Raw genomic sequence first — 23,521 nt, 5'->3', positions numbered from 1 at the left:
GAATGTATTATCACACATTTCGTTGGGCCACAGTGCTACATTTTACTACCTAAAATTAGCAACCTTTTATTTTGTTTTCAAGGCATCTTCTCTGAATTAAAGATCTTAAGTCATCGAAATTTGGTGAAGGGTCTGGAATAAAATTGAACTTTTCACCATTAATCATCATCTCTTCCAACACCTATTGACGCAAAGGGGCTCGGTTAGATTTTGCCAGTCGTCACAACTAGAGCTTTATTTAACGTTAAGGATTTTGTAAATACTGAGCTTCTTTCAACATGCATGTGCTTAGACAACTCTTACCAATGTGAACCACTTTAGAAGGGATTTGAGCTGAGACTGTGAGGCATCATGCGAACTTGTATGACAATTTGAGGAGGATAACTATTTACAATGAAAAAAAATCTGTCATTTTGGTATCTGTCTTGCAGATCTGCAGTACAGTGGTCTGGAGAACACAATTTCAATGTCTCGGAAGTATAACGTCACGTTCAACTGTGCCCTCGACCTCCTCATGTATCCTTTTGACAAACAGACGTGTAATATTGTACTTAAAGTAAGTATGCTTATTAGTAAATTGTATGATGAAATTCCAGTTCTTTTCAATAGTTGTGTAGTGCTGGAAAAGGTTGAATAGTTCTAGATATTGATTTGATCTTTGTGCTCGACAAGCACAAAGATTACTTTTGTTGGATAAAATGTTCCTTAAATAGTTGTGAATTAGGTCCAATGTTCTCCCTAGAATAAGCAAGATAATATAAAAATCCTCAGGGGGTGAAAAGCTATGGAGGATATGGCAAATAATACTGTATACAAGTCTAAAACCTGGCCACTGTTTGCTCGTTTACTATCCATAGCATGTAGTTTCTTACCCCATGATAATGCCTGAACAATGCAGACTGATTAAGGATAATAGTCCTTTTAATATTCTATCCTTGATTCCAGTTTCCAGTCCCTATAAACATTTGTGTGTTGCAAAATGTCATTTCCCTCCTCAAAGGAAAAAACACCGGGTTCACCAAGATAATATCACAGAAACTTATGAAATTCTTGTCATAGTTCTATCATTTCCTTTGGTGATCGGTCCCAAGCTTTTTCCTCTCCATTTTCATTTAGTTCAGTGTTGATGTACTGAGCTCATTTTATAAAAAACACGCTGAACAGTAAAAAAAAAAAAAAAAAAAAAAAGGAAGAAACCTGGCTTATGCTCTGGGCAATTACGGATTTACTCACTCCTTATACTAATACAGTACTCCCAAAGGTTGATATGATGCACAGACCAGTGTATTTACCTGATCCAGTCTTGATGGCAATAAGGAAAGGAAGCATGAAATTGTAGGGGTTTGCGTGAAGGATGCAAAGCCTGGAAAATTAAAAGAATCTGGAAAAAACTGCTCATACAAAAAAATAATCACTGGAATGAGAATTACAAGAGCACGTGCTTGGCCAGAAGGGCCAGGCAATCTACAACAACAACTGGAATGAGAAGTTTGCGGAATGTTGATTCTAGAGGGCAAATATTGAAAGTGGTGATTTGATTTTAAGTATGTGATAATTCTGTTATTTGCCCCAAAACAGATGACCTCTGGAACGAGAAGATACATCACATTGAAGAGTGACAGGGAAGGAGTCACTTACTCTGGAGGTCAACACCTTGTCGAGTATGAAGTTACTGGAGTAGACATGAAGGCTCTGGAAGCCGCTGAAGACCCCGCAAGCTTCCAGGAGACGTCTCACGAGTCTCTACTCCAACACGATTTGGAAGTGTCTCACGAATCTTTACTCCAGCACTATTTATCATCACCAACAAAGGAAAGCAATCTAGAAGGAGACTTCAGAGATGTTTCCACAGGATCTAGGTACTCCCGCCTGCTGGTGGCGCTACATTTCCGGCGTCGCTATGGCTTCTACCTCATCAACACCTTTTTACCGACATCCCTCATGATTGTCATTGCATACCTTACATTCTACTTCAAGGTAGAAGATTTTAATGTAAGTATAGATCAGTATCAGATTTAATTAACAAATAGAAATGACTATATTTACTGTTCTTATACTTCAGAGTTTTGTCAAGCTCTAACTTCATCCCTATAATTAGTACAATATGTAAGTGTAACTAAGCTCAACACTATCTTGAGGAACTGTAGAGAATACATTCCCTATGTTAAAAAGATTTTTGCAATCTCTTAGTTAATAACTCAGTAATAACACAAACATTGTCTCCCCCCTACCTAAGTGTCAAGATAAGGCATTCATGGTGAACATGGTTAAAATAACCATATTTCAAAGTCAAAATGAGTACCCTCTGTTCCGTTGTTCCGAGTGGTGGAGTACAGTCATTGTAAAAAAAGAAGCTCTTGTACTAATGTGCATTATGCATGAAGAATTCTTTGAATAATGAAAATGACCTGAAGTAGTTTCACAAATCTCACATTTCAGAGATTGTTTAAAACACACTTCGTTTCTATCTATAGCCTCAAAATGACAGGAATTTTTACCAAGAGATCTAAGCTGTAAAAAATATATTACAACCCAATGGCCCTCATCACTTTTAATAAGCAGAAACAAGTTATAAGACTAGCACATTACGGTGAGCGTACCCCATATCGCCCCAATTTCTTCTCTGTTTTCCAGGATCGTATAATGGTGTCACTGACTTCCTTATTGGTCCTCTCGTCACTCTTCAACCAATCCTCGTCATCTCTGCCTAAGACCTCGTACTTTAAACTGGTGGACGTGTGGTTTCTCACCAGCATCGTCACAATTTTTGTCATCATCGTCATCCAGACAATTCTGGAACACTTGAGGGAGTCTGAACAGGAGAGGCACTTAGTGCCACAGAGGAGATCAGCTAATTTTAAAAGTAAGTATCATAGTTTAAAATTATCACCGACTTCAGATATGTCATTTAAAGAGATTGTGGTGGCCTGTTGCTAGCGTACTTGCCTGGAGACTTAGGTTTGAGTCTTGCTCAATTTTTAGTATTTTTGGTCGCTGCAACCTCACCATCCTGGTGAGCTAAGGATGGGGAGTTTGGGGATCATATAGTTCTATCTGGTGAGTCGTCAGCAACCATTGCCTGGCCCTCCTTGGTCCTAGCTTGGATGGAGAGGGGTTTGGGCACTGATCATATTTATATCCAACTTCTTTGTGCATCTACTGTATTGGGCTTACCCTAGGTTCTACCTTGGTACCGTTTGGCTCCCTGGTTCATTGTTGTGCCATATGGCAGGTGAGTCCATTCCAGCCAGTGCCTTTATCTCCCTGTCTGGACGGTTTAACTGAAATAAGTAAATTTTGTACTCAAGCTTCAATCCACTTTTGTCTTCACATTTCTTGTCACTACTAGTCTGGGCCCTGCCTAACCTGACACAGTTCATCTTAATCTAGTCAAGCAGTCAAGTTTACAGCACCAGAGTTCCCTATTGTGCACTCAATTCCAGCATAATGAATGGGATCACAGCACCATCAATCTTTAATACTGTAAATGCAAACTTAGTAAAAAAAAAAAATACATTAACTGAAGCCACATGATCAAGAGAGAGAGTATAGCTCAGTTAAATTCAGGACACCCAAGCTTCACCTCAGTACTAATAATACATTTGTTTTACCATTTTCATTATGGTTCGCTATAAAGCACGAGATGTTTTTAACCTATTTTTAGGGGAGCCCTTGAATTATTCATCACAATTGAAAAGGTAAATGATCTTTATTAAAATTTCTCTTTATTTCAGGCCTTATCAAATCTCTAGTTAAGTCCAACATCCGTCAAAAGATCTCCACCGAAAGGAAGAACAGACATACAACTGCTGGAACATCGTACAGTGCTTGGAGTTCTGGTAATTCCTTATTACAAGGACCCGAGCAGTCTTCCCCTCTGAAAAATCCATGGAGAACAGACCACCCTGTTACATCTGAAGAGCTAGAGACAGACCTATCAATGAGCACAAGAAATCCAACACAGCAGGAACCGTCCCAGAAGAAACTATCTCCCATTCAACTCTTGACCGAAGAGACCCATGAATTGGGAAAACGGATTGCCCAAGGTCAGGATGTGAAAGGAAGTCACCATAAGCATAGATTCTCATGGAAGTTCTGCAGTCGTGTAAGCAAAGTTGGACTGCTGATAATTTTTGTCATTTTCCTTATTACTTACTGGGCTTTGGCTCTCAGTTCTTATCAGCTGTAGCTTGGGTGATTAAATCAAGCCATTACAAGACGAACTTGAAGCCATGCCCACATGCATTTACACACTTGTATTAATTATGTTTAAGACTTGTGTAGCTCTAGAATTAATTATGTTCAAATAAAATTTTGAAAATGGTAATGTCTTAGAATATATATGTAATACCCCGTTTCTGACATATTAATAACACTTAAGAAAATTTGCCAGCAGCACCAGAGACAGAGGCACCACGTAACACATGAAACATTTTTGTGAGGCTCGGGGGTAACACTTTCTGCCGGGCTGTATATAAAACCAGCAACCCAAAACACAATCATTTGCTTATGAATAGATTCTTTGTTAGTAAACAGACTTTCAAGACCATTGCCCTTCCCTATTATGCAGAGTTTTGTGCAACAATAAGGAGACCCCAGTACCTCGCTAAACCTACTAAGCATGGTCTACTGCCTACACAAGCTGTGTGTGTGTAGATATACTAGCAATATGACTGTCCAGGTAAAAGTTATTCAGAGTCTTGTAGGAAATAACTGAAGAGACCGAGATATTACCAATATCACCTCGCCAGGATATGGTGATGCAACAGTATTGGAACAATACTAGGTTACACAAGGAAGCGATTGTTTACCTGCAGAGGTTTGAGGCCAACTTGTGTAGGGACTCCAGGATGCTGATTTCCCTAAGAGAGGGTGAATGAAGAAAGGAGGAGAACCAGACATTCCTTTTCATTCATTCAGACTAAAAACCGGGTAACTAATGCCCTCAAGCTTCAGCTGCTTGTCCAATAAGGAGATTGAGGTACTAAACCAATGAGTTTGAGCGGGACTTGAACCCCATACTGACAGTTCACTACAACCAGGGCTTTCACATGATGTTCAAGGGATTACCTCAGAAATTACCTCAAATCTAGAAAAAAATACCTTAAATACTAAAAAACTCATAGAACGCAAAACAATTATATCATGATTAACAAAAGCTCTCTAATTTGGTGAAAAATCTGAGAGATAAATTTCAGATATTCATTGTTAATCTATAATCAAAAGATTACCTGACGAGAAAAATTACCTTAGAATTACCTTGAAAGTACCATTACTATAGAAATTTCCTTAAATCAACCAAAATTACTCAATGAGATAATTACCTTGAAAAGAACACTGACCACAACAATGTCAGATATAAATAGCTTCTCTCTCTCTCTGTCTCATCTCCTGCGTCCCCCCCTCTCTCTCTCTCTCTCTCTCTCTCTCTCTCTCTCTCTCTCTCTCTCTCTCTCTCTCTCTCTCAACAATGCACTTTGTCTCACAATGTGAGATATAAATGCCTTTTCTTTCTCTCTGTCTCATCTCCTGCGTCCCTTCTCTCTCTCTCTCTCTCTCTCTCTCTCTCTCTCTCTCTCTCTCTCTCTCTCTCTCTCTCTCTCTCTCTCTCTCTCTCAACAATGCACTTCGTCTCACAATGTGAGATATAAATGCCTTTTCTCTCACTCTGTCTCATCTCCTGCGTCCCTTCTCTCTCTCTCTCTCTCTCTCTCTCTCTCTCTCTCTCTCTCTCTCTCTCTCTCTCTCTCTCTCATCTCCCAACAATGCACTTTGTCTCACAATGTGAGATATAAATGCCTTTTCTCTCTCTCTGTCTCATCTCCTGCGTCCCTTCTCTCTCTCTCTCTCTCTCTCTCTCTCTCTCCTCTCTCTCTCTCTCTCTCTCTCTCTCTCTCTCTCTCTCTCTCCCAACAATGCACTTCGTCTCACAATGTGAGATATAAATGCCTTTTCTCTCTGTCTCATCTCCTGCGTCCCTTCTCTCTCTCTCTCTCTCTCTCTCTCTCTCTCTCTCTCTCTCTCTCTCTCTCTCAACAATGCACTTCGTCTCACAATGTGAGATATAAATACCTTTTCTCTCTCTGTCTCATCTCCTGCGTCCCTTCTCTCTCTCTCTCTCTCTCTCTCTCTCTCTCTCTCTCTCTCTCTCTCTCTCTCTCTCTCTCTCTCATCTTCTAGCAATGCACTTCGTCTCACAAGGTCAGATATAAATACATTCTTTCTCTCTGTGTTGTAGTGTAATAATAATGATGATAACAATAATAATAATAATAATAATAATAATAATAATATATTTGTCCATAAAACTACATGCTACCCAGGGTTTATTCTTAAGGCAGGTTTACACTGTCAAACGGTTCGACAGATAAGTATTTGAAGTGATGTTCGAACGTTTGAACGGGTTATTATTATTATTATTATTATTATTATTATTATTATTATTATTATTATTATTATTTATTATTATTACTTGCTAAACTACAACCCTAGATGGAAAAGCAAGATGCTATAAGCCTGGGGGGCTCCAACGGGGAAAATAACCCAGTGAGGAAATGATATAAGTTTTTCTTTACAATAAACGAACTTGCTTCTATTAAATTTGTTTTAAACTGTCATCCATTCCCTAACAATGGCAAGAACTTAGTTTTAAAGTTTCAGCAATACTACCTATGTGATATACGGAGAAGTAAAATTGTGTGTCATCCAGTTTAAACTTTACTTCATACCTTTAGTACTTTGGTTGAATATACTTCAGTATACACAAATATTGGCTTTTATTGGTTATTTTCTTCACCCCTTGGGATCAGGTGATCATAAGGACACTCGCCGTGTTTCAAAACTATTTTCTAGCAGTGGTGCAAATTGAGCTCAACTCAAATCCAGAAATATATACGCTATATGTACCTAATGCCCACACGAGTAGGAGTGCTAATATCACTAACTAATCTACAACACTATTTAGAAAAGCAGTATGCTTACAAGCCCAAGGGCTCCATTAGGGAAAATAGCCCAGTGAGAAAGGTTCATAAGTCAACAGCATAGTGTTCCCGAGTGTACCATCAAGCAAGAAAACTCTTACCCAAGAAAGTGGGAGACCATGGTACAGAGGATATGTCCTACCAAACGGAAATAAGGAAACCGCATTGTGTATCCGAGTGTACCCTCAGGCAAAAACACTAACCCGAGATATGAGACCACGGTACACAGGATATGGCCTACCAAAGGCTGGATAACAACAATTTGATTTTGAAGGACTGAAAATCGTTGTGAGCAAAGGAAAAATTACAAGGATACTCGTCCCATGGTGTGGATAAATTTGGCTATAACTCCAGTCATGAAGGGTTTATCATGAAAGGATATTTACATTATTGAAAATATAAGCAATCTCTTATGAAAATACCTTAGGTCATAAATGTATCAAAAGTAAATCAGGAATGAATTGGTGATTTTAGACTTATATGAAACTTACATTACACAATGTTAAATGAAAAAGCAGTAGAATACCTTATTTTTTTGTTAATGGATAGATGCATACTGGAAAAATTTCCCTTAGGAAAATTAAAGTGATTAAAAATATAATTAAGACAGTACTTAAAATCTACACATGAAATGTTAAAAGAAAAATGTATACATGTGAAATTGCATTAGAGAATCTGGCATTAAAGCAAAATAAATTAAGCTTAAAACAGCCTCAGACTAGGGAAAAATAAAAAAAACTTTAAGAGACTTTCTTCCATTTATTAACCGAGAGCGCAATGAAATGACCAAATTCATGCTTTTTCCTTTGAAAATTTGCTTGATCCCAGTACCCCTAAAAATTCCACACTATGGCAAAAAATACTTTAAATGTAAAAGCACACATATATAATTATAAACTTGGCTAATTTCAGCGGTGGAGGAACTCTGATCCTGGGCCAAGATCAGGACGAAATGGAAGGTCTATTCCAGAGAGAACAGGCTTTCACGGGCGAGGTGGCCAAAGTTGGCATGTGGACCCATCCCACGTCTCCAGATGACCTGGTCCAGATGACCACAATGAGTGAACCTTATGAAGGTAGGAACCATACCTTTTTCTTTGATTTTATAAGAGCAAAGATTGTGTTCTTATCTAGCCCAGGCCAGATGGAAACAAGGACAAGAGAAGGGTAGGAAGATAGCTGGGGATTAAGCGAGAGTAAACTTGTGGCCACGCAACATTTTGTCGCTGGCCTGCCGCCCAAGTCATGCCTCTACCTCGACGTTCATCGCGTGTGGTGTGGCCGAAGCCTTAGGAAACCGGAACCAGGACACATTTGAATAATTTTCCTTCTGTTTCTTTTTTAATTTATTTCCTTAACCAGTGATTATTTGTATCTATCTATGATAATTTTCATTTGTTTGGCATTAAGCATTAACATATTTCCTAATTTATTACTAGAGGGAAAGTTCTCATCTGTCCACTGTTTTCTTCTTTTGTGCAGGGGTATGTTTCATTCAGCTTTATTTTGCATCATAAGATTTTTATTGTTTCTTTGATCGTACGCACATAATAATCATCAGCATCGTTAATGTTAATATAATCTTTAATATTAAAGGTGATAATATAGATAACTATAATAATAATGATGATAAGAATGAAAGCGAACAAGCAAAGCAAAGACAAGCACTGAATATCGAAGCAGAGAGGAATTATGAGTAGTATAACGCAAGCCATAAATGGCCTAAAAAAAGTGCCCATGAAGTAAGATTTCTTCACACTGCAAAAAGTTATCTTATCAAAGAGGGTCTCTCTTCATCTATTTTTATTTGGTCCTTAATGGTCGTGCAATAAATCAATCCTAAACGTCAGATATTTTTACTTCTATTAACGAGCAATTTGGTTTCTGAAGGAAATCAGTCGATGATTTCAATCAATGTTCCTTGTTTAATAACGATTCAGGGGCAATAATAATAATAATAATAATAATAATAATAATGGGTCTGCAGACATTGAAAGTATCAAAGCAAAAAGAGAATAGTTCTGAAATTAAGTTCCGAGTTAGGTAATGGTAACTTAGCAGCAGATGTATAGTTATCGTAAATCCTAATAGAAACATCACCCTGCTGGCCAAAGCAGATTGGTGATGGTGGTAGATTTTCGTCTGATTGCTTACAGCAAATCAACCTAGTAATGGGTACAGCTTTGCTGATCACGGCGATATGTATACCCTTTCACCACTTTGAGGTATCCGCACTTAGAAAGGACATAGTGTGTATATATATGTGTGTGTATATATATATATATATATATATATATATATATATATATATATATATATATATATATATATATATATATATACTGTATATATAATATATATAACAGAACACAGAAGCTTCACAAATAAAGGTCTTTTACTTTAAAAAATTTGAGCCAACCAAGTGAATTAGATAAAGATGTTGCTTGAACACTTGATCAAGACAGTAAAAAGGTCTTAACATATTACAATAGAAGATACGATAAACTGCATTTTATAGTTTGAATTCTAATGATGAATATAGCGAGTGTCCTAATTTCCATGACAGAAAAGAGCTGTAGTTTTACTCTTTGCAGACAGCGCCATTCCTTGGCCTGAAGGATGGCAAATTAAAGGCAATGCCTCATGGAAGACCATACCATCTGGTGAGAAACTTGTTGGTGGAACAGAAAACCTGCTGCAGTTCATAGGTATTCCACGCACTCTGGAAGACCACAACGAGCTCTGTCACACTCTCCAGGGTGAGCTTGGATATCCAGTTTCCACCACAGAGACAGAGGCTCTGATGACCAATGCTTCTCCCTGGCTCACACATTGTGTAGGAGGGCCGTTTGTGATATTCATGTGGCTTGGAGTCACCGACGTTGGGCATGAAGGCATCTGGACGTCTTTTAAAGGCAAACGTCTGAATTACACGAACTGGAAAGACCCGGAACCTAATGGCGGCGTCAACGAGAACTGCGTTGCAGTTATGGGAACTGGAGAAGGGTATGGCAAATGGTTTGATATCCTGTGCGACGGAACACCACTCTGTGCTGTCTGTCGGCTGAGCTGTAGACCGAGGCTGCGACTACGAGGAGCCTGCGTCAGAAACCAAGATATTGATCACCATTATGTCCTTCATCCAGAATCTCACAGAGGACTGTATTTCACAGGTTTTTCTAACTCGGACATAAAAATGATAGATGGCCACCGTTATGGTCTAGTCCTAAATAACATTCGATCACATATAGCATATTTAGATGATGATACATTGCCTATATCCCCCATAGGCAGGCACTGGTGGAATATTATACAAGAGGAATACTGTCCAGATGCATCTGCCAACTCATCTCTTATGCTAGTGCTATCACCCTGTAAAGAAAACCAATTCACATGTAATTCTGGCATGTGCGTCCCACTCGAATCTCGATGCAATCACCATGAGGACTGCGCTGATGGATCTGACGAGTTAAACTGCACAATTGTTGTGTTTCCAAGCTCTTACCGACAAGAACTCCCTCCTCCTCCAATTTCTACAACACCTGAGGAAGACACATACTCCCAGTCTTTCCTTCCTCCGACATCTCGTAAGTACGGTACACCAGAAGATACTGCCCCATTATCTGTGTATCTCTTTATGGACATTACTGATGTAACTTGTCTAAATTCATTAGACATGGAGCTGACATTGGAGTTTACGCTACAATTGTCTTGGAGGGACTCGAGACTAACATTCAACAATCTTGCTGACGACTACAATTTGAACAGAGTTCGCTTGGGGATAGCACGTTCTCAATGGATACCGGAGGTAAGTAATTTGTTCAGGATTCGTGTATTTCTAGTCTGTAGAGGACAGGAGAAATGATATTACAAATCCCCTTTTTCATCTGCTAGTTTCATTGTGCAAATGATTACACGAAGCACAATTCACAATTCATACATCCTTGGCTGGAGCCTGAAAGCATAGGCTCCTAACTATGAAAAATTTACTATACTTAAATTATTAGTACAAAAACTTGCTGGAATTCACCTCAGTTTCGGGGAAGTTTTCTAAATACCACTGGCTTGCTTAATTATAGCTTTGTCAAAGTTAAGATAAATATTACTGTTCTACAAATGCTTACGTAAACCCATTACTAGTCTCTTGTTCAGATTGGTTACGTAGCCATCACTACAGCACAAAAACATGTGTCAGTATACACTGATAGGAGTCCCCAATTATTCAATTTACCAGATTTAACTTATAACGCACATTGCATTATGACGTTCAATTAATTCGTTTTCATTTGTTTCATCTGGAATCAGGTCAGTTTTGACAATGCCCAGGGTAACAGCCATACTGTCGTGGATGCAGAGACAAAAATATTTGTGATGCGTCAAGGATCCCCAACAATTTCATCCAACAGACATCCTTTCGAAGGTAAATCTGCATGATGAAACACTTTCATTGTATCTTTCTTTTTGTATTAAATAGGCTGTATCATGATCAGTCACTTTAGTCTTGGAAGACTGCAGTATTTTCTTAATTTTTCATTTTTCCACTAGTTTTATGTTGCCAAGACCTAAACAAAAATTCTCCAATTTTCCTTGATGCAATTATATTGTCATAGCTCTTGCAAAAAGGCAATAGTATAGAGTCTGAATAGTTTCCAAAACGAGCAGCTGAAAGCTGCCAGAATGTATTATCACACATTTCGTTGGGCCACAGTGCTACATTTTACTACCTAAAATTAGCAACCTTTTATTTTGTTTTCAAGGCATCTTCTCTGAATTGAAGATCTTAAGTCATCGAAATTTGGAGAAGGGTCTGTGATAAAATTGAACTTTTCACCATTAATCATCATCTCTTCTTACGCCTATTGACGCAAAGGGGCTCGGTTAGATTTCGCCAGTCGTCTCATCTAGAGCTTTTTTCAACGTTAAGGATTTTGTAAATACTGAGCTTCTTTCAACATGCATGTGCTTAGACAACTCTTACCAATGTGAACCCCAAATGTTCACTTTAGAATGGATTTGAGCTGAGACTGCGAGGCATCATGCGAACTTTTATGACAATTGGAGGAGGATAACTTTTTACAATGAAAAAAATGGGGCTCGGTTAGATTTCGCCAGTCGTCTCATCTAGAGCTTTTTTTCAACGTTAAGGATTTTGTAAATACTGAGCTTCTTTCAATATGCATGTGCTCAGACAACTCTTACCAATGTGAACCCCAAAGGTTCACTTTAGAATGGATTTGAGCTGAGGCTGTGAGGTATTATGCGAACTTGTACTTTTTACAATGAAATAAAATCTGTCATTTTGCTGTCTGTCTTGCAGATCTGCAGTACAGTGGTCTGGAGAACACAATTTCAATGTCCCGGAAGTATAACGTCACGTTCAACTGTGCCCTCGACCTTCTCATGTATCCTTTTGACAAACAGACATGTAATATTGTACTTAAAGTAAGTATGCTTATTAGTAAATTGTATGATGAAATTCCAGTTCTTTTCAATAGTTGTGTTGTGCTGGAAAAGGCTGAATAGTTCTAGATATTGATTTGATCTTTGTGCTCGACAAGCACAAAGATTACTTTTGTTGGATAAAATGTTCCTGAAATAGTTGTGAATTAGGTCCAATGTTATCCCTAAAATAAGCAAGATAATGTAAAAATCCTCAGGGGGTGAAAAGCTATGGAGGATAAGACAAATAATACTGTATAAAGTCTGAAACCTGGCCACTCTTTGCTCATTTACTATCCATAGCATGTAGTTTCTTACCCCATGATGATGCCTGAACAATGCAGACTGATTAAGGATAATAGGCCTAGTCCTTTAAATATTCTATCCTAGATTCCAGTTTCCAATCCCTATAAACATTTGTGTGTTGCAAAATGTCATTTCCCTCCTCAAAGGAAAAAACACCGGGTTCACCAAGATAATATCACAGAAACTTATGAAATTCTTGTAATAGTTCTACATTTCCTTTGGTGATAGGTCCCAAGCTTTTTCCTCTCCATTTTCATTTAGTTCAGTGCTGATATACTGCGCTCATTTTATAAAAACCACGCTGAACAGAAGAAAAAAAAAATAAATAAAATGAAGAAACCTGGCCTATGCTCAGCGCAATAACAGCTTTACTCACTCCTTATACTAATACAGTACTCCCAAAGGTTGACATGATGCACAGACCAGTGTATTTACCTGATCTAGTCTTGATGGCAGTAAGGAAAGGAAGCATGAAATTGTAGGGGTTTGCGTGAAGGATGCAAAGACTGGAAAATTAAAAGAATCTGGAAAAAACTGCAACTAGAAGAAGAACATATCTTGCTCATACAAAAAAATAATCACTGGAATGGGAATTGCAAGAGCACGTGCTTGGCCAGAAGGGCCAGGCAATCTACAATAACAACTGGAATGAGAAGTTTGGGGATTGTTCATTCTAGAGGGCAAATATTGAAAGTGGTGATTTGATCATAAGTATGTGATAATTCTGTGTTATTTGCCCCAAAACAGATGACCTCTGGAACGAGAAGATACATCACATTGAAGAGTGACAGGGAAGGAGTCACTTATTCTGGAGGTCAACACCTTGTCGAGTATGAAGTTACTGGAGTAGATATGAAGGCTCTGGAAGCCGCTGAAGACCCCGCAAGCTTCCAGGAGACGTCTCACGAGTCTCTACTCCAACACGATTTGGAAGTGTCTCACGAATCTTTACTCCAGCACTATTTATCATCACCAACAAAGGAAAGCAATCTAGAAGGAGACTTCAGAGATGTTTCCACAGGATCTAGGTACTCCCGCCTGCTGGTGGCGCTACATTTCCGGCGTCGCTATGGCTTCTACCTCATCAACACCTTTTTACCGACGTCACTCATGATTGTCATTGCATACCTTACATTCTACTTCAAGGTAGAAGATTTTAATGTAAGTATAGATCAGTATCAGATTTAATTAACAAATAGAAATGACTATATTTACTGTTCTTATACTTAAGAGAGTTTTGTCAAGCTCTAACTTCATCCCTATAATTAGTACAATATGTAAGTGTAAATAAGCTCAACACTATCTTGAGGAACTGTAGAGAATACATTCCTATGTTACAAAAGATTTTAGCAATCTATTAATTAATAACTCAGTAATAACACAAACATTGTCCCCCCCCCCTACGTAAGTGTTAAGATAGGCATTCATGGTGAACATGGTCAAAATAACCATATTTCAAAGTCAAAATGAGTACCCTCTGTTCCGTTGTTCCGAGTGGTGGAGTACAGTCATTGTAAAAAAAAGCAGCTCATGTGCATTATGCATGCAGAATTCTTTGAATAAAGAAAATGACCTGAAGTAGTTTCACAAATCTCACATTTCAGAGATTGTTTAAAACACACATCGTTTCTATCTATATCCTCAAAATGACAGGAATTTTTACCAAGAGATCTAAGTTGTAAAAAATATATTACAATCCGATGGCCCTCATCACTTTTAATAAGCAGAAACAAATTATAAGACTAGCACATTACGGTGAGCGTACCCCATATCGCCCCAATTTCTTCTCTTTTTCCAGGATCGTATAATGGTGTCACTGACTTCCTTATTGGTCCTCTCGTCACTCTTCAACCAATCCTCATCATCTCTGCCTAAGACCTCGTACTTTAAACTGGTGGACGTGTGGTTTCTCACCAGCATCGTCACAATTTTTGTCATCATCGTCATCCAGACAATTCTGGAACACTTGAGGGAGTCTGAACAGGAGAGGCACTTAGTGCCACAGAGGAGATCGGCTAATTTTAAAAGTAAGTATCATAGTTTAAAATTATCACCGACTTCAGATATGTCATTTAAAGAGATTGTGGTGGCCTGTTGCTAGCGTACTTGCCTGGAGACTTGGGTTCGAGTCTTGCTCAATTTTTAGTTTTTTTGGTCGCTGCAACCTCACCATCCTTGCCAGCTAAGGATGGGGAGTTTGGGGGATCATATAGTTCTATCTGGTGAGTCGTCAGCAGCCATTGCTTGGCCCTCCTTGGTCCTAGCTTGGGTGGAGGGGAGCTTGGGCACTGATCATATTTATATTCAACTGCTTAGTGCATCTACTGTATTGGGTTTACCCTAGGTTCTACCTTGGTACCGTCTGGATCCCCGGTTCATTGTTATGCCATATGGCAGGTGAGTCCATTCCATCCAGTGCCTTTATCTCCCTCTCTGGACAGTTTAACTGAAATCAGTCAATTCTGTATTCAAGCTTCAATCCACTTGTCTCCACCTTTCTAGTCACTACTAGTGTGGCCCCTGCCTAACCTGACACGGTTCATCTTAATCTAGTCAAGCAGTCAAGTTTACAGCACCAGAGTTCCCTATAGTGCACTCAATTCCAGCATAATGAATTGGATCACAGCACCATCAATCTTTAATACTGTAAATGAAAACTTAGTAAAAAAAAAAATACATTAACTGAAGCCACATGATCAAGAAAGAGAGTATAGCTCAGTTAAGTTCAGGACACCCAAGCTTCACCTCAGTACTAATAAGACAGTTGTTTTACCATTTTCATTATGGTTCGCTATAAAGCACGAGATGTTTTTAACCTATTTTTAGGGGAGCCCTTGAATTATTCATCACAATTGAACAAGTTAATGATCTTTATTAAAATTTCTCTTCTTTATTTCAGCCCTTATCAAATCTCTAGTGAAGTCCAACATACGTCAAAAGATCTCCACCGAGAGGAAGAACAGACATACAACTGCTGGAACATCGTACAGTGCTTGGAGTTCTGGTAATTCCTTATTACAAGGACCCGAACAGTCTTCCCCTCTGAAAAATCCATGGAGAACAGACCACCCTGTTACATCTGAAGAGCTAGAGACAGACCTATCAATGAGCACCAGAAACCCAACACAGCAGGAACAGACCCAGAAGAAACTGTCTCCCATTCAACTCTTGACCGAAGAGACCCATGAACTGGGAAAACGGATTGCCCAAGGTCAAGATGTGAAAGGAAGTCACCATAAGCATAGATTCTCCTGGAAGTTCTGCAGTCGTGTGAGCAAAGTTGGCCTGCTGATCATTTTTGTCATTTTCCTCATTACTTACTGGGCTTTGGCTCTCAGTTCTTATCAGCTGTAGCTTGGGTGATTAAATCAAGCCATTACAAGACGAACTTGAAGTCATGCCCCCATGCATTTACACACTTGTATTAATTGTGTTTAAGACTTGTGCAGCTATAAATTATGTTCAAATAAAATGTGAAAATGGTAATGTCTTAAACTATATGTGTAATACCCCGTTTCTGACAAATCAATAACACTTCAGAAAATTTGTCAGCAGCACCAGAGACAAAGGCACCACGTAACACATGCAACATTTTTGTGAGGCTCAGGGGTAACACTTTCTGCCGGGCTGTATAGAAAACCAGCAACCCAAAACACAATCATTTGCTTATGAATAGATTTTTTGTTAGTAAACAAACTTTCAAGACCCTTGGCCTTACCCGGGGTACTCCCTATTGTGCAGAGTTCTGTGCGACAATGAGGAGACTCTAACACCTCGCTAAACCTACTAAGCATGGTCTACAGCCTACACAAGCTGTGTGTGTAGATACAATAGCAATATGACTGTCCAGGTAAAAGTTATTCCGAGTCTTGTAGGAAATAACCGAAGAGACCGAGACATTCCCAATATCACCTCGCCAGGGTATGGGGACGCAATACTAGGTTACACAAAAGAACAATAGTTTACCTGCAGAGGTTTGAGGCCAACTTGTGTAGGGACTCCCGGGTGCTGATTTCCCCGAGAGAGGGGAGGATGAATTAAGGAAAAAAGCCAGACATTCTTTTTCATTCACTCATACTAAAAACCGGGTAATCAATGCCTTCAAGCTTCAGCTACTTGTCCAATAAGGAGATTGAGGTACTAAACCAATGAGTTTGAGCATCTGACATATGACAATTTTGCAAGAAAATTATATATAATTACATATATTATTTATGAACTATGTACGATTGTATTATACTATATGAGTAATTAAAATTAAGATCTGGTTAGCTATTATTATTATTATTATTATTATTATTATTATTATTATTATTATTAATCAAGCTACGACCCTGGTTGGAAAAGCAGGATGCTATAAGCCCAAGGGGCTTCAACAGGGAAAATAGCTCAGTGAGGAAAAGAAAACGGAAATAAAATATTTCAAGAACAGTAACAATATTAAGATAGATATTTTCTATATAAACCATTAAAGCTTTAACAAAGCAAGAGGAAGAGAACTAAGCTAGAATAGTGTGCCCGAGTGTATCCTCAAGCAAGAGAACACCCTAGTCCTTAAAATTCAAACTAAAGTACAAATTCACAACTGCACAAATCTGGATTTACAACTGTAAATTTTGGATTTACAACTGCAAATTTTGAATTCACAACCGCAAATTTTGAATTTACAACTGCAAATTTTAAATTCACAACAGCAAATTTTGAATTTACAACAGTAAATTTTGAATTCACAACAGCAAATTTTGAATTCACGACTGCAAATTTTGAATTCACAACTGCAAATTTTGTATTCACAACTGCACGTTTTGAATTCACAACTGCACATTTAGAATTTACAACCGCAAATTTTGAATTCACAACTGCAAACTTTGAATTCACAACTGCAAATTTTGTATTCACAACTGCACGTTTTCACAACTGCATGTTTTGAATTTACAACAGCAAATTTTGAATTCACGACTGCACGTTTTGAATTCACAACTGCAAATTTTGAATTCACGACTGCACGTTTTGAATTCCCAACTGCAAATTTTGAATTCACAACTGCAAATTTTGAATTCACAACTGCACGTTTTGAATTCACAACTGCACGTTTAGAGTTTACAACAGCAAATTTTGAATTCACGACTGCACGTTTTGAATTCACAACTGCAAATTTTGAATTCACAACTGCACGTTTTGAATTCACAACTGCACATTTAGAATTCACAACTGCACATTTAGAATTTACAACAGCAAATTTTGAATTCACAACTGCAAATTTTGAATTCACGACTGCACGTTTTGAATTCACAACTGCAAATTTTGAATTCACAACTGCAAATTTTGTATTCACAACTGCAAATTTTGTATTCACAACTGCACATTTAGAATTTACAACTGCACATTTAGAATTTACAACTGCACATTTAGAATTCACAACTGCACATTTAGAATTTACAACAGCAAATTTTGAATTCACAACTGCAAATTTTGAATATACAATTGCAAATTTTGAATTCACGACTGCAAATTTTGAATATACAATTGCAAATTTTGAATTCACAACTGCACATTTAGAATTTACAACTGCAAAGTTTGAATTTACAACAGCATATCTTGAATTCACAACTGCATATTTTGAATTCACAACTGCAAATTTTGAATTTACAACTGCACATTTTGAATGTACAACTGCATGTTAGATTAAACATTGATACTATCTAGTAATTAAACAAACTTGAAAATACCGAGGGATCCCCGAAATAAACTTTACCTAATTCAATCTTGCAGTTAATTATAAAAATGTAAAATGTGTCACGTCACAGAAGATACTGTCTTGAATAATAAAAGTATTGCATGACTTTCAAACCTCTGAATAATGCCAGTTTAGTACTTTACACAATTTTAGGCTAAGCTACAATTGAATTTACCTTAAATGGAATACGCAGCCAGCATGATCATCCTCTTTTAAAATGTACATAATTATTTTGCAGTTATTAAAAAAAAAAAAAAAAAAAATAAAAAAAAAAACCTATTTTCTTGGGTATGAAGAAGATCAATGCATGGTGTCCATCAGCGAAATATATATTGAATCACTAACAATGCTCTCAAAATATAGTAATATATTTAAAGGACCTTGACTGTACCCTAACGAGAGCCAAGGCCTGTGTACCATTAACGACCTATAGTCCATTTCTTTTAGCGATGCATATTTGCACCGACTCGCGGCGGTGCCCTTTTAGCTCGGAAAAGTTTCCGGATCACTGATTGGGTGGACAAGATAATTCTAACCAATCAGCGATCAGGACACTTTTCCGAGCTAAAAGAGCACCGCCGCGAGTCGGTGCAAATATGCATAGCTAAAAGAAATGGACTATAGTTTAAAATCTACTCATGAATGGCAGAGGCAAGGGACAGTGACAATACCCTAGCAGGACAAAGCCCTCCAGACTGACCATATATAAAGGATCAGCACGAAAGACCCCTCTCTATTCAAGCTAAGACCAGGGAGGGCCAGGCAATGGCCGCTGATATCTCGGCAGGTAGACCTTTCAGCTCACCCCAAAATTACCCCATCCTTACCTCACAAGGATGGGGAGGTTGTGCACGCACACACGCAAAAAAAAAAAAAAAAAAAAAAGAAAAAAAAAAAAAAAAAAAAGAAAAAAAAGTTGGAGCGGGACTCGAACCCCAGTCCAGCTGATCGACAGGCAGTTACGTTTCCAATAAAGCGGGTATACATAGCACTTGTTCTAAAAGTTATATGTTCATATATTGGCCTATTTAATTTACAACCTTACCATTCTTTATCTTGTCGAAAATAATTTCAATTTCTAACAGGATTATCAGTTTCTCATATTTTTTTTCAACATTGACAAACACCATCGCCTTACAGCCTACCATCCATTGTGATCGTTATAATTGACAAATTTGACTAATGGCAGACCTTTACACTTAAGATAGAGTAATATTAAGATAGCACAATTGTTCTCATCCATCATTTCCAGCATATAAATTACAATAGAGCAAATAATTATCTCTTCAGAATATAATTGTCTATATTATATCTGGTCGTTTGGCAAAGCTTCTATTCTAAGTGGCTAACTAGTTGTTTGAGAATTACGTATTCTAGCTTCTAGAACATTTGATATGGATAGATTCTAAAAAAAAGGTCTATATGAATTTAATTCCTAATAGCCTAATCTAGAGACCTTTTCAAAGCCTGTGTAATTATAGCCACTTTCAAATTTAGGAAACTTAAAATTATCGATACTAATAATTCCTAGTCTCCTGCCGGTAAAGGCGAGAATCAAATACAAGCTACTCTTACTAACGTTCAAGATACTGAACCAAAATATCTAAAAGAATGCCTGAAAAAACTAGAACTAGAAACAAATGTTACCATAAGACACATGAGTGACAAACATAGGCTATCTGAACCAAGAACAAATAGTAAATTTGGTGAAAGGGCTTTTAGCTACTGTGCGCCTAGACATTATAATAAACTGCCAACTGAAATGAAGGACCTAAAGGGAGCAACTGAATTTAAGAAGAAACTAAAGACATTACTTTCCACAAGATCATATGATTTGGAAGATGCTACAATCAAAGAATTGTATAAGTTATAATGAAAATGTTTTAGATGATTAATATGGACCCGCCCGAGAAGTAGTTCACTCGGCTTCAGTGGAGGGTTGGATTTAAACCCAAAACAAGTAAACACGTAAGTTAGGTAATTCGTATACTGGCATCAGATATATCTTCGTAAGAAAATCGATATTTATTAAACTCTAAAATGGTTTTAAATAATAAAACATCGCTGGAAAAAACATTAAAACCTTGTAAAGAAAAACATTAAAACCTTGTAAAGATCTTACCCAATGACTATTCATGGTTCACAGAAGCACTAGTTACATAACACGTCTTTCTTTGTCCGAGTCATTGATGATTGACAGAAATGAATTTTCGGTAGCTGTCAAGAGACTTCCCTAGACCCTAGACGTTCCCTAGACTTTCCCTAGATTTTTCCCCAGGTCAGAAGTAACCTAAACTATAACTAAATCATAAGTAATTTGTCCAAGTATTCTTTAGTATAATTTTATCAGAACTGAATACATTTTCCAATATCTCTCATGTGGTTATAATATACTGTGAATTTAGTAATTTACTTCCAATGATTGCACTTATGAAATAATAAACACTAATATTTAGTCTTTAAAAGAAAATTATGAGCTTACTTGTGTTTTGATTTTAATGAAAGGTCTATTTATAAAATCTAAACTATTTAAAAGTTTAAAGGTCGCTCATGAATGGCAGAGGCAAACTATCAGGGCAATGTCCTAAAGACTAACCATATATACATATGATCACTGCCCAGGGCCCCTCTTCAACCAAGCTAGGACCAGGGAGAGCTAGGCAATAGGTGAATAGGTGGTGTTGACTCAATAGGTAGACCTATAGGCTCCCCCAAATCACCAATCCTTGGCTCACAAGGATGGTTAGGTTGCAGAGGCAACAAGAAACTTTCGAGCTTGAGCAAGACTCGAATTCATGTCCGGCATATCCCCAGGCAGGAACGTTTCCAATAGGCCACCATTACCCATTAATTAAATCTTATCGGAGGCTAAAATTTCCCATTTGTAGGCTAATCTAACTTATATTGAAGCTAAAATAACAAATATTGTACTAACATTCAAAATATTAAACAAATTACCATTAAGAATTACTGCATACAATAAATTTGGCATCCCATGTATAGGCCTATAGATGTGTTCACTTTTCATTTCGTTTTATGCTGCAGTTTAATATTTCTTCATAAAGATTTTAACGTGACATTAAATTTCTCCAATAATTAACAGACCAATGGTCAAATTTACCAGGTCTCCCTTAAAGAGACTTGTCTACAAAACCACTGATAATTCCAGACTTTGGCAAAAATTCCCTAAAATTTCTTCAGTTGATCACATACACCATACGTTCCGTTTCTATGATTATTTTAAATATATAATCTTGTATATTTGGCTAAGCGTTATTCAAGCTATGCTTCGATTAATTAATTTGACTGTAATATGCGTTAAGACATTGGCACGTATATGATTTAATATTTAATGTACGTCTACGGTTGAAATGTATAATCAAGCAGTTTCGTTTTGCTGAAGTTAGTTCATGAACGCAACCACTCACTTCTGTTTCAGTATCTAAACAAAGAAAACGATCACGGTTTGTCTTACACAGAAAACGTTTAAGGGGAGACTACTACAGAATACTTAGATGTTGCGTAAAATTTTGAGAATCTCTCACAGGTATCCTAACAAATGCTAGCAGTTAATGGAGTTAATATAAACTTCCTTCGCTTATATAGTTTTATGATAAGTATTAACCAAAATTTCCAGCGGGATAATATGGTATAGATTTAAGGGTTTGACTCAGCTCCATTAAAACAATGTTATTGTTTCCCGGTCGATTTATCTTATTTAAAATCTTTTAAGAGAATATGTTAAAGATACTGTGCGTTGGAATTTTTCATAGCTTTAATTTTAAGTTTATTATTTTATCGATCCATAGACGTAACTTTCAATGCTGATTATTTTTCATATGGAAGTTTCTCGTTTTTTCCAAACGTCAATTTAGGGATTATAGGCAATAGAATTCTCTAGCATTTAATTTTTGAACGAAAAAATTTATATAAAACAGTAGCAAAAAACTTTGTCATGTTCTGATAAATGTCTTCAAAGTAATTTTTTTGTTGAGACTGGTTGAATATACTTCAATATACACATGTATGGCCCTTTAGCAGTAATTTGACTCAACACGGGGAATCATAAGGCCAAGCATATTATATTTAAGGGTTATTTATTAAGCAGTGGTGAGCTACTTCTCGCCAAACCAGAAATATATACACTACATTATCAATTTCCCACACGAGTAAGACGTTGCTAGCATAATGCTGTCTTAATTGTATATTATTGACAAATTACTCTTTAAGTAAGTTTAGTTATCGTCTGAGACAATAAATATAATAATCGAGCAGACAAAGAAATAAAGGCTTCTAAAGTGTTTTTTTGTAGAGACTACTCAACTTAAAGGGCAAGGGCTATTTTCCTGGTCCTTTTCGCACAGGTGAACCCTGTACTGTGCAGGACCTACAATATCTGTCTTATAATATTTCAGGTATCTTAAATATCACACGTTGTATTCATTATCGAAGCACTTCACAAGAAGGTCTAGTTCCTTCTTGAAAGCCTTTTATTTTCAGACTTTCGATTGTCTAGTGGTAACTTATTGTAAATAGTCTTGGGGCCGCATGTTTGAAAGCTCTAGAACATGTACATCTTGGCTCTAATAATCTGAATTCACCTGTTAACTTCTCGTGTCGACATGATTTTTTGGCTGCACGACATGTAGCAATTCTTAAGATATTTTGAATGACAGGTTTCCAAGAGATATCTCTATTCTAGGTTTAATAGGCAGCCATAATAATTCAATACAGGAGTAATCCTAATTCGGGGTGGGGCACTCAGTTTTTCGCCTTTATTTTTTTGTAATTTCTTAAATTGCACTTTGGGTAGATTTTAAGATGGAGTTACACTAGTAGGCTACTGGTAAAAACAGCTAATCACAAGTTTGACAGAATATTCGTCCAGATACTTCATTGCAAAGCAATGTTTTCTACTGTGATATCTAACATTTCCTACTACAGTATTTGAGCACAAACTACAGACAAAGTCATACACCTAGGTCTCCAATTCTACTAGATATTATTGTTATTTATTTGAATGTCACCCAGATTAAAGATTTTCTTCCTTCCAATAAAA

At 37.3% G+C, this 23,521-nt stretch overlaps 3 protein-coding genes across 3 annotated transcripts; all 3 read left to right on the top strand.

The window, feature by feature from the left end:
- Positions 1-466: 466 nt before the first annotated feature.
- On the top strand, positions 467-4,236 carry LOC137654889 (pH-sensitive chloride channel 2-like). The gene is made up of 4 exons (XM_068388802.1): positions 467-556; positions 1,579-1,992; positions 2,635-2,863; positions 3,735-4,236. The coding sequence occupies exons 1-4, from the start codon at positions 467-469 to the stop codon at positions 4,187-4,189; spliced, it is 1,188 nt and encodes a 395-aa protein (XP_068244903.1). The 3' UTR covers positions 4,190-4,236.
- An 8,069-nt stretch (positions 4,237-12,305) lies between these two features.
- LOC137654888 (pH-sensitive chloride channel 2-like) lies at positions 12,306-16,101 on the top strand. The gene is made up of 4 exons (XM_068388801.1): positions 12,306-12,422; positions 13,473-13,886; positions 14,524-14,752; positions 15,625-16,101. The coding sequence occupies exons 1-4, from the start codon at positions 12,333-12,335 to the stop codon at positions 16,077-16,079; spliced, it is 1,188 nt and encodes a 395-aa protein (XP_068244902.1). The 5' UTR covers positions 12,306-12,332; the 3' UTR covers positions 16,080-16,101.
- An 867-nt stretch (positions 16,102-16,968) lies between these two features.
- LOC137655904 (uncharacterized) lies at positions 16,969-18,409 on the top strand. Its single transcript, XM_068390123.1, has 2 exons — positions 16,969-16,972; positions 17,667-18,409. The coding sequence occupies exons 1-2, from the start codon at positions 16,969-16,971 to the stop codon at positions 18,407-18,409; spliced, it is 747 nt and encodes a 248-aa protein (XP_068246224.1).
- The last annotated feature ends 5,112 nt before the right edge of the window (positions 18,410-23,521 follow it).

The sequence above is a fragment of the Palaemon carinicauda genome, chromosome 16 (assembly GCF_036898095.1).
Source record: "Palaemon carinicauda isolate YSFRI2023 chromosome 16, ASM3689809v2, whole genome shotgun sequence".
In the NCBI taxonomy this organism is placed as follows: Eukaryota; Metazoa; Arthropoda; class Malacostraca; order Decapoda; family Palaemonidae; genus Palaemon; species Palaemon carinicauda.
This window is presented reverse-complemented; position numbering and strand designations above follow the sequence as displayed.